At 36.2% G+C, this 12463-nt stretch overlaps 1 protein-coding gene across 1 annotated transcript; it reads right to left on the minus strand.

Moving 5' to 3' along the window:
• Positions 1-3652: 3652 nt before the first annotated feature.
• Positions 3653-11808, minus strand: LOC127618300 (coiled-coil domain-containing protein 28B-like). The gene is made up of 6 exons (XM_052090683.1): positions 11655-11808; positions 8616-8868; positions 8299-8471; positions 7772-7926; positions 6891-6913; positions 3653-5288 (listed from the first exon to the last, which is right to left on the minus strand). Exons 2-6 carry the CDS (start codon positions 8849-8851, stop codon positions 5234-5236), a joined length of 642 nt encoding a protein of 213 aa, XP_051946643.1. The 5' UTR covers positions 8852-8868; positions 11655-11808; the 3' UTR covers positions 3653-5233.
• Between the last annotated feature and the right edge of the window lie 655 nt (positions 11809-12463).

Raw genomic sequence — 12463 nt, forward strand, 5'->3', positions numbered from 1 at the left:
GTTGGTTAAAATTTATGAAACCAACGTATTGTTTTTCATCTTAACATCATCAAAACAAATGTACAACTGAAGTATCCAACATTAATACATCTTTACTGTGTTTTTAAGCAAAATATATGATATTTACCTGCATGAACTGCCCAATGGCATGATGGCGGAGGCAGGCTAAATACAGGCTACAAATTGTGCCGATTTAATGTGCTGAGAAACCTCATTTTTTCCCACCGTGTCCGATATTAAAATCAGAGCGACACACTTTGTAAAAGGCGTGGGCATTGTCTATATGGCTTCGAGATACGAAATTAAATTCTTCCATCCAGCTGTTGTTAAATTTATACGGAAGAGGATTAGGGCCAAGCAATAATAAAAAAAATAAAGCCATCTCGAGATTAAAGTCATTATAATGCGAGATTAAACTCGTTAAATTTCGAGAAAAAAGTCGAAATACAATCTTGAGAATAAACTCATTAAATATCGAGATTAAAGTCATTATAATGCGAGATTAAACTCGTTAAATTTCGATAAAAAAGTCGAAATTCAATCTTGAGAATAAACTCATTAGCTCTAACATATATCGAGAATAAAGTCATTATAATGCAAGATTAAATTTAACGAGTTTTTTCTCGAAACACAACGACTTTATTGTCGATATTTTATGAGTTTATTCTCAAGATTGTATTTTGACATTTTTCTCGAAATGTAACGAGTTTAATCTCGCATTATAATGACTTTAATCTCGATATTTAATGAGTTTATTCTCAAGACTGAATTTCGACTTTTTTTTATCGAAATTTAACGAGTTTAATCTCGCATTATAATGACTTTAATCTCGAGATGGTTTTATTTTTTTATTATTGCTTGGCCCTAATCCTCTTCCGTATCTTTTTTTTTTTTTTTTTTTTTTTTTCCGCAGGAGCACCACCTGAGTCTTCTTCTCCCATCTACCAGTGATGCTTGATTCAACTTCCCGCGTCTACTATCTGTGCAGATATCAACAGCGCAAATGGGTTGTAGGTTGCCAGGTTGAGGTCACGAATGGGTTGAAATTGTTATTTTGTGTCGAATGTGTGAGCAGGATACGTTTCATACAAGATCTGGCAACTGGACAACCTTGGAATAATATATTGTTGACAGGTGTGTGTGTGTGTGTGTGTGTGTGTGTGTGAGCGTGTATTTATCACTTTGTGGGGACCAAATGTCCCCATAAGGATAGTAAAACCCAAAATGTTTGACCTTGTGGGGACATTTTGTCGGTCCCCATGAGGAAAACAGCTTATAAATCATACTAAATTATGTTTTTTGAAAATGTAAAAATGCAGAAAGTTTTCTGTGAGGGTTAGGTTTAGGGGTAGGGTTAGGTTTAGGGGATAGAATATAAAGTTTGTACATTTATATTCCATTATGTCTATGGAAAGTCCCCATAAAACATGGAAACGCTACGTGTGTGTGTGTGTGTGTGTGTGTGTGTGTGTGTGTGTGTGTGTGTGTGTGTGTTTGTGTGTGTGTGTGAGCGTGTATTTATCACTTTGTGGGGACCAAATGTCCCCATAAGGATAGTAAAACCCGAAATTTTTGACCTTGTGGGGACATTTTGTCGGTCCCCATGAGGAAAACAGCTTATAAATCATACTAAATTATGTTTTTTGAAAATGTAAAAATGCAGAAAGTTTTCTGTGAGGGTTAGGTTTAGGGGATAGAATATAAAGTTTGTACAGTATAAAAACCATTATGTCTATGGAAAGTCCCCATAAAACATGGAAACACAACAGAGTGTGTTTGTGTGTGTGTGTGTGTGTTTGTGTGTGTGTGTGTTTGTGTGCTTGTAAACAAAATGCAGTCCCAGTAAGAGACAAAAAGTGTGTGTGTGAGAGTATTGGAAAGATGCCAAACGTAATTAAAGTAAGGAAAAATCGAATTAATTCATAAATGTAATATATTTTTTTCACAATATCTTGTGTAAAAACACAGTTGTAACCAAGGTCAATTTTGACCTGTGAATGCAAAATATGTTAAAATAAAAATCTCTTACATTTTTTTGATCAAACAATTTGGAGGAAAAAAATAAAAATAAAATGTATTATGTGTATCTTGACAAATTCACCAAGTTCCCGTACTAAAAACTATGTGGTTTAAAAATAAATATGATCTACCTTATCAAAAATAAAAACTTGAATGCAATAGGAGGTTTAAAAGACAAAAACACTCAAACATTAAATAAACAACAACAATCCACTCACAAATAATTTTTCATGATCATCTCTAACATCGAACTTTTCCTGTCATCTAACAGAATTTGGTTTACAAGAATTTTATTGTATTGAGGTCACAATCTCAAATCACTTCAAGAGCTTGCTGGTTTAGAAAGAGGTATTATCATTAACTTCTTTAATTTTTTAAATAGACATTTTTTTAAATTTCTTTGTGCTGCTAATGGTTGCTGGATCTACAGCAGTTCCATGGCCAAAGCACTCCTCTGCCTTTAAAAATGGAATGCACATGGGGTCCTGCCAGAAATGAACCAAAAATAAATGTAAGGAGATTTACAAAAATAAAAGTGAATTCACAAATAAATAAAATGAGATTTGCAAATAATTGTTTTTTTAAATGTATTTTGTAACTCACAAACACAACAATGTCCAGCATTGTATGAGACCTGCGGGAAATCCACAAATAGGTGGACTCCACCCATCGTCTACTCAAGCCAATCAGATAATGGCCACATTATTTGGACCAATCATAGCATGTTCTGTCTTCAACCAATCATGCTTAATTTTACTATCAGAGTGGACCAGAGTCACAGTGCTCTCATGAGCATGGAATGGCACTTACAGATACGCTCCAAAGCCGCAAACTAAGCGGATGCCATCAGAGGAATACTGTGACTTAAGGTTAGTAAAATTTGATCTCAGTTTGAGAAACATTTGTAGTGTCTTGTTAAATGTCGATAGCTGAAAATTGCCCATTTGCAGAATGCCCTCATCATTAGCTCTATATTACACAGTGTCCTGTTCCATTCCAAGTCCTGCTGGTTTCACATTATGTTAATGTATATATATATATATATATATATATATATATATATGTGTGTGTGTGACAGGGAAGAGGGTTAACCCATATCAGGCTAATCAAGCCTCCGAGAGGGATAAAGGCCGACTGCGGACGGTGGTGCGACAGAGAGAGAATGTTTATGGGCAGCTGTCCTTCCTATGTGTGTGTTTGTGTCTTTTGGCTTCAGTTTTACATTAAAATATGTAAATCATGTTTTATAAAGGCACTATCTGTACCACTGATATTTTGTAGTGTCTAGCTTTGCGTCTGTTTGGAGCCATGTAGCATTAAGAAAAAAGGTTTTGACGACACATACATACATTTTCCATTATGTACCCAAGAGATATGTAGCAAGTAAAATAGCAATAAAATAAATCAATCTATCTTTCTACAGTATCTATCTATGTCATTCAGTCAGTCTGCCTATTCACAAGCTTTTAAACTTTTTATAAACTGTCAGACAAGGATTTTTAAGCCAACATCATTTGTCTACATGTTTTATTAATCTAGTTGTACTTTAGTCTACTGAGACTCCAGAGTCATGAGAGTGAATTGTAGCATTACATTTTATTAGTTAAAGCACACAAATAGAAAATAAATCGTTAAACAAAAAGAGACATGGACAAAAAAAAAAAAAAAAAGCACACATAATTTTTTCTTTATTAAAATAATCAAAGTCCACAAGACTACAAATGCAAGTTTTTGTAATGCTTCAGACTCAGGCAATGACGAAAGAGGGAACAGCCTGGAAATGCTGATCCAGGACCAGACCCTGGTCTGCATCCATCCCTGTTTAATATTAATTAAAACACAGACCTGCCCTCAAGGCAGCAGTTCTGAATCTCTACTGTGAGATTTGGAGGTAGGCATAGCGGAGGTCAGCTGCAGAGGAATTACTGAATGATGAAAGATTAACTTCAAACTTGTGCAGATCTTTTGCTCTTACTTAAACCTGTCCATATGCTGTGCTGAAGTTATATCACTGAAGCATTTGTAAAATGACAAAAAAAATGACTGGTAGTCATAGTGAAATAAGTGAGGTTGTACTATGTATGTATAATGTACAATACAATCCTGTTTGTGTCTGTCACAGCAGTCATTTTTAGCTGTTGTACATGCACCACTGAAGACTGTCAGAACTACCTTGACCTATTTTAGACTGCAGGGATGCCTTGATTTATTGAGCTTTGGGGCATTTTATATATTATTAAATACAAACTTGTGCTCAGAGGAGTTCTAGAATCAAATTGTCTCCAGTTCCAGGATTCCCCATGCAATCAACGATCTAGTATTCATTTTTGAAACGGAAATGCATGACATGCTTTCATTATTCTTTATATACACAAATACTGTACATTGTCTTTAGCATAATCAAGAATAAACAAATAACTTCTATCAGACTGTTCCTTGAACAACATTAAATAGCTAGTTAAAACTAACTAGTTTACAAACAAGGTATATAACATGTTGTTTTAAATAAATGTAAGTCTATTCCAAATACAAACATCTACAAAAAGGCCCAGGTCCATCATTTGGAGGGTCCCATGGAGAGTTTAATGTAAAAAAATCAATGTAATGTACATACTGAGAAGAGGCACTAAGATCAACGGTCTAAAGCAGTCCTGAGTGAGTTTACAGCTGCTCCACAGCCATTTACAACATCATTCCAGAGACCACTAATGAACAACTATAAAATAAAACTCAATCATTTATGTGCTTATTTAATGATAATGTAAATGTCGTCTCACTCACTTCTGTCAGCGAGGATCAAAGAATTATAGAATCGATTAAGTTCTGTTTAGCTGAGCCAACTTTTACCAGTGCTAAAAGAACCTTTGAAATTAGCTCATTCTTAACTGAACTACAATTACTATCTGTCCAAACAAACATAGGCTGCAAGAAAAAAGGGGCCCCGTTTAGCTGTCAGGGCCTATTGAAAAAAAAAAATCTATGTAACCTTAGTTTTCCTATTTAAATGCTAAGATCAGGATCATCTGAAAGAAAATAAATGACATTTCATTCCATTCAGAAGGTGGATGTGCTTTGATGCTGCTGTCGTTATATAGCATCGTTTATGATCACTATGATGCCAATGATTTTAGCTCTTGCAGTTTAGTTGTAGCCATGGCAACTTGGGTTTTGGGCTGCACAGTGATTTGATGGTCAGCTAGGTTTGGCTTTCCACTCAGGTGTTGGAGGTCTTGGGCAAATCTTGATTTTCTGCTAGGTGGAGTTTCTGTCTGAATAAAACGAATTAAAGAAATATGTATTGCTAATAATGATTCATCTCTAAAGCACTATGGAGAGCCTACTGCATATAAAAATGCTGACTACAGATCAATTCCTTTCTACACATACAATCCCTATACCCATTAAGCTTTTAAAGAACACAACTGATAGTACTACAGTGCTCTGACTCTGAGAGGTTTGAGACACACAATCCCTGCTTTTACTGGCTCTAAATGTTAGTGCTTGGCACTCAGACATGTTAACTGTGTAACACAAACCCTCTCTAGATAAACAGAACTTGCTGGAAGCACATCATGTAACATTTTACAGTTATTGAACAGGCTTCATTAAGCTTCAGGGTTCCTACACCTTTGCACTACAGCTTTTTACATTTTAGGGGTTTTAGGAGAGATTTTACTCATAGAAATTTCTAGCTGATTAGATCTTTTAGATGAATTTAGATACAGTAAATATATTTTCATGACTTTTTAAGACTGGAAAAGTCATGGAATCACAATCTTAAAATTCCTTGATATTTCTTGGTTTTCCATGACTGAGGGAAACCTGAATCTTAAAGGGATAGTTCACCCAAAAATGAAAATTCTCTCATCATTTACTCACCCTCATACCATCCCAGATGTGTATGACTTTCTTTTTTCTGCTAAACACAAATTAAGATTTTAAGATGAATACCTCAGCTCTGTTGAAACTCACAATGCAACTGAATGGTGACCAGAAATTTGAAGCTAGAAAAAACACATAAAGGCAGATTAAAGTAATACATATGACTCAAGTGGTTAAATCCATATCTTCAGAAGCTATATGATAGGTGTGGGTGAGAAACAGATCAATATGTAAGTTATTTATTTATTTATTTTTACTATAAATCAGCACTATCATCAGCCTTTCTATGCACGTTCATAATTTTTTTCTCCTATTTTTTGCAGATTTGCATTCTTCGTCCATATAGTCACCTAATAGGCTGTTGTGCAAATCTGACTCATTTATTCTTTTCATTTACATAATCCCTCCATTTTTCTTTCTTCCCCTTGCCCAGTCGGTGGCTATGTGCACAAATAATGCAAATTTTTAAAAAAGAACTCACACTATTTTACCCACAACTATCATATAGCTTCAGAAGATGTGTATTTAACCACTGGAGTCATATGGATTACTTTTATGCTGCCTTTATTTGATTTTTGGAGCTTCAAAGTTCTGGCCACCATTCACTTGTATTGTATGGACCAACAGAGCTGAAATATTCTTCTTAAAATCTTCAATTGTGTTCAGTAGAAGAAAGTCATGCACATCTGGGATGGCAAGTGGGTGAGTAAATAATGAGAGAACTTTCATTTTTGGCTGAACTACAGAATCCCTTTATTAAATCTTTCAACTCTTTAAAACATTGAATTGAAGTATTTCATATAAAAATGAAATTCACTTTTTAAATAGATCTGATCTGTTAACAGCTTAAGGGATGTTGGATAGTTTGTCTGTGTTTTAAGATGTCACTGTCTCAGGGACTCTGGAGGTCAAAGGTAACAGTTACAAAACAGCTGTAAAGTAAAACACAATATATTAATGCACATTATCCACATTGTGGTAAAGGATACATCGAGCTGCTCAGTTCCTCCAGCTAAGGGGATAAAAAAAGAGAGATGCTTTAAAAAAATCAATATAATTGCTGCTGATTTAAAAAGGCCAATCTAAAATTGCTGAGCTGCAACAACAACAACATCCTTTAAACATCAACAAAATCTCGATAGGTTAAGACTCAACCTGTATGTTGACAAACACAGAGCTGATTTGAATATGGTACAGTATGTGGTACATGGGGTTCGGTTTCAGAAATCACAAATTGTACTGCTGAGGAGCTTTTCTCATCTTTCCGTAAAGAATAAGCCCAAATATTAATTTAGTATATCTGAGATATTTTACTTTTTCCTCATTATTAAATGTCATGAAACATAATTCACCCCTGAAAATTAAATAAAAAAGAGTTTACAGTTTTCAGAGAAAAATCCAACAAAAACATTATTAGAAGGGGCAAAAAGTGCAAATTATTAAAATAATGCAAAAATCTTAATGGTCCTAAAATAGTTAATTTACTATTTGCAAAATATAATTCCACCTTTTCTTTTGATTTTGGGATGAAATTATGATGACATGATGTAAACCACCCACATATAAACTGGTTACTACACACGCATTCTATAACAGCTGTGTATTCCACTGGACTCTCTGCCACATACCATTGAGCTGACAGCTAGAAGGGAAATACTATCAGTAGCAACTGTTCAGCCCTTCACAGGCTGATGAAAGAATTCAGTCAGATAGCAACACTTGGATGTGGATGATAATACAAGTTTCAGCCATAGGCCTGTATTCAGATACATTTTGGTGTTTAAAATACAAATGTCTGTTGTATAAAGTTGAGTATAAATACACAGGAGATGCATGAAAAAGTTAAGTCAAATAAGTGTGCATGTCTTACATTAGAGAGCAGGTGTTCCAGATTGCGATCTGATGCAGTTTTTCTCTGGTCCTCGGACAGCTCCTCCACGTGACTGTCCAGACTGAAGTGCAGTCGGGCAAGACGTTCCTGCATCTCCCTCACATGCTCCAGCTGTTCAAATGAGCACACCTTTCCTACAGACAGAATTAAATACACACATAGATTCAGTATATTTAGTATAATTAATAAATATACACACGTCTGCATAAACGTACAACAAGAACATAGTAGTGTTGCTATAGTGCAGCACATCTGGAGAAACTGCAAATTAAAAGCTTTGCTTGTGGACACTTCACTAAGTGATTCAACTCACTTAATTCAACATAAAACAAATTAATCAATCCTAACCACCCTCGTCACCAGTTTCTCAACCACCAACCCGCTGGGTGAGCTAGGTGGTGCCATCATACTCTGAACCACACAATCCTAGTGCGTGTGTGTGTGTGTGTGTGTGTGTGTGTGTGTGTGTGTGTGTGTGTGTGTGTGTGTGTGTAAGTGCATCATACCAAAAGCCTGCAGTTTTCCTGAGTGAAAATCGTTGAGCAGGCTGAGGAGTCCTCCTTCCATCTCTCTCACATCAGAGACGTCTGTGAGGAATGAGTGCTGGAGGGGTGAGGAGGACTGGGACACACAGCTGGGCCCAGCAGGCTGAGGTGCTCTGGGTTTCTCTCTGTGAGGCCTGAAATCGGTACCACAAATATAATCAGAATCACTAAGGTTCCATTGACTAAGATACCAAATGCTAAAATACCATTTTATTTTAACGATACATTGCCACATCAGTGATATGTCATTTGGGAGAACAGGTACTATGCTCACAAACCTTGTGTTTTTCGGGGGAACCATGGGAACAGCAAGTGCTTCTTTAGATGGACCCATTGCCCCCACCGATCTCTTGTAGTTGCCCCTGGGTTTGGGGGAGGGAGGCTGCAGCAGACCCAGCGAGAATGTGGCACTCTTACTCGCCGGGAGAACAGAGAGCCTCCGTGGGTTGATCGGTGGAGGAGGGGGCTGGGGAAGGGACACTTTGGGACTCCTTTTCTTCCTCTTGTCCTCCATTAGTGCAGTGGCACTTTCTAAAAGACAGAGTCAAGAGGTCAAACACAGTCACCGACATGAGCAAAAAATTATATGATCTCATCCAGCACTAAAGTGGAATAGCTTATGATATTTAAAAGATATTAAATGTACTTTAAAGGGTAAAGGTATTTGTCCAGCCTCTGTCTGCTTTTGCAGGGGTGTACATTATGCGGGTGGGGTGGGAGGACAAACAGGGACATTGTCCAAGTTCTTAGTACAACAGGGGGCCCTACAGAGACAGATTAAATAATTTAGGGGCCCTAAATGTGAAACTTAGCAAGGCTCAATGTCATCAGTAAGATTTTCTGTTTTTGTCCCCCCTAGATTTTCTTTCTTTTTATGTATTTTTGTAAGTATATGTGCCAGGAATAATATTAATACTTTTAATTAAATGTTAAGTTTTCTTTACAACAACAACAAAACAAAAAAACAGCTTTGCTGTAAAATGATGGCATATGATGCAAAACATTTCTGATTGCTTTCTAATTTTCAACCAATTCTTCAACCAATTGATGCCTTCAAAAATATGAACAAATTTCAATCCAAATGTTCATCAGATGTAAGTTTGTAAGGCATAGAATCCACATTTACAATATCCACAAATGTAAGGTTTAGTGAAAATGCAGCAGCGACTCGAAGGTGCCCGGGCCAGTGGGACATCCTTATTGTTGGGCCCTGCTTTGTTCCAGACTCTGAGAGTCTTATAGATGTCATTGTGTTTCCATCAAACTGAGTTTTGGAATAAAAAAGATCAGTTGACTCATTACCGTAGGTCAGTGAGAGATAAGCTAAACATTTACAGGTAAGTCAGCAATTATTAATGTCTGACCTTGAGCTACTATGAGATGTAATGAAAAGTTTCCTGTGACTACATAAAGGTACTTATCAACAACAGAGGTAAATTGGTTGGCAAATGTAATTGGTAAATGTATTTATCTATACTACTTTCTAAATATCTTCTGCAATCATTAAATGCTTTACAATCAACCTGATAAAAGTTATATGTGCAACTCCCACTAAACTCTGCTTTAGATGAAGTAAAAAGACCTCATTCTTATTTTCTGTTTCATTTTCCCATTCGATTTATTTTTCTGTTCAGCCCTGTGTAAGGAAACACCTTGTTTTCACACAGAGCTCATGTGCTGAAATATTTTTAGATGCTTTAGATCTCTCTAGGACTCTCGGGTGCCTGCTGTCCATATACCAATAATCCACTGATTTATGACCTTCATCATGGCCTGGGAGGAGGTTAGGTGCTAAAAGTGTCTCCATAACTTAAGATGCCTCAGTCCCACCCCAGCCGGATGGCGAAACAGCCAAGTCCCCCCTTCCCTGGTCGGGTGGCGAAACGAGAGAACATACTGCCCACCTTTAAGGTCAACATACCCCCCCCCCCTATCAGAATTATCAGAACAATCAGAATTATCCCACTTCTGAAGTGGTAATTACGAGTATGTCATGTTCACGTGCTTTGTTGTCAGTAAGAAAGGGAAACATGAATGACGCCAGGTTCATTCATACATATTTCTTGACGAACTTTTATTTTGACACTATAATACATATCACTCAGTTAGCTTACTGACACTAATGGAATTTTGGTCAAATACAAGCTACTTAACAAGTAAAAAATTTACAACATGCATTGGTTGGTGATATACATAAATTAACTTGACCAAAACAGCAAGTGCTAACAATTAGCTCTATTTAGAAAAATGATCATTCACTACAGAAATGGTGCTATCCTCCGGCATGTTGAAAGTTTAGAACTCCTCCCATCTCGGAAACTTGAGATTCAAAATGATCTCGGAGTTTCCCAGTCGTAATTATGACTTGAGGGTTCATTCATGTGTAAGTTCCGAGTGGGAAACCGGTATTTATGATAGGTGAAGGCAGCATAAGCCAGTAGTATTTGGTGGGTCATGTGATCATAATATGGCAGCCCCCGGGGGGAGATCCTCTCCATGTAGATTTAAACCACTTTTTTAAGGTTACTGATATGACTGGAGTCTTCATCTCATGTCAGTGATCATGATTTTATTCATATTTTTCAAAATTACAGTTCATTTCTTTAGAGGTAAAACTTTTTAAATGAGGAAAAAATGACTGAGTGCACCTTTAAATTGGAATATCAGATTTTAAATGATAGATCAGCGCTTCACCATAGCTACTTTTTCAAAACAGGCTGAGAAAAGGATGTTTATATATAATATCTACTCTTAATGCCTTGATATAAATGGACCAGGCCATATTTATAATACATTAAACACAAATGTAATAGTTTATTCTGTATATAATAAATGCTGTATTCAATAGTATATTACTAAACATTAGGCTTTAGCATAATTAATTAATTCTGTATTACAGAATATAGCTAGATTTACATTAAAGGTATTGATATGGTCACCCAGGCAAATAGCCTATCTGTTTGAGCGCACGGAAACACGGCAATCTGGGTCAAACCTGGTGTTCTTCCACTCTTAGATAAATAATCAACCTCTAAATATGTCATTTATTTAGTGCACCTTATTTTATAATGTTAAACACGGCAAATTGGTTTTATTGGTGTCTTTGCTTCAAGCAACACAATTTTAATTAAAAAAAAATTCCTATGGTGCAATTTAAACTTTGACTGAGTGTATTTATACAAACAAAAATGAATACATTTCTCTTTGTCTAAGAGGTTTTAAAAAGAATGGAGGGGTTTGAAAGGGATTTGCACAGATGCCCCATAATGAAGCACGATGCGCACATCGTCATATGCTGAACAAAATGATTTACTTACCGGCTGGTGGATAAATGTGAAGCTGTCTGAGCTTTCCAATGCAAATTCAATGCGCTTGTGTTGGGTTTTCCATTCCAGTAATATAGAATTTATACACGGTGTGTCTTAAAACGCCGATATCAGGTGCGTGCTGTTTCCATTGTGAGCTATCCTACTTCCCGACCGCGGCGCGAATTTGCAAATGGTACTATGGTGGAGCTTTTCTATTAATATTCATGAACCAAGCTTTCGACATTGGTCGCAGGGATCTGTTTTTCTAATTAATATTCATGAATTACCCCTTCGCCATAGGTTGGTTAACAAAAAACGTCAACATAAAGACACGATTAATATTCATGATATAAGCCTTCGCCCTAGTAGGATTTGTAAATCCGTAACATCGCGGTCACAAGACGAGACCTCCCAATGCACTGAAACTCACATTAATGGACCAGCACAACAGAAAACTGAACCATACTGCTGACTGTTAGCTTTCAATATGTCATTATACTAGAAAACTACAAGGCACCTTTTATTTGTAATTATAATCAACCGTTGACCGAGATCTGTAGCCATTCATTCAACCTTACTAATACTATTATACAGCTTGAACGTTTGATTTCAAAGAACGTTTTATTTTATGATTATAACATATTTGTGTGTGGCCAGGGCTGGGAGGGTAACTTTTGAAAAGTATTCCACTACAGATTACCGAATACATGTTGTAAAATGTAATGTGTAACGTATTTCGTTGGATTACTCAAGGCCAGTAAAGTATTATTTATACTTTGGATTACTGGATTTTACTTTTTATTTTTCACTTGTTTTGA

The sequence above is a fragment of the Xyrauchen texanus genome, chromosome 24, assembly GCF_025860055.1.
Source record: "Xyrauchen texanus isolate HMW12.3.18 chromosome 24, RBS_HiC_50CHRs, whole genome shotgun sequence".
NCBI classification, from domain to species: domain Eukaryota; kingdom Metazoa; phylum Chordata; class Actinopteri; order Cypriniformes; family Catostomidae; genus Xyrauchen; species Xyrauchen texanus.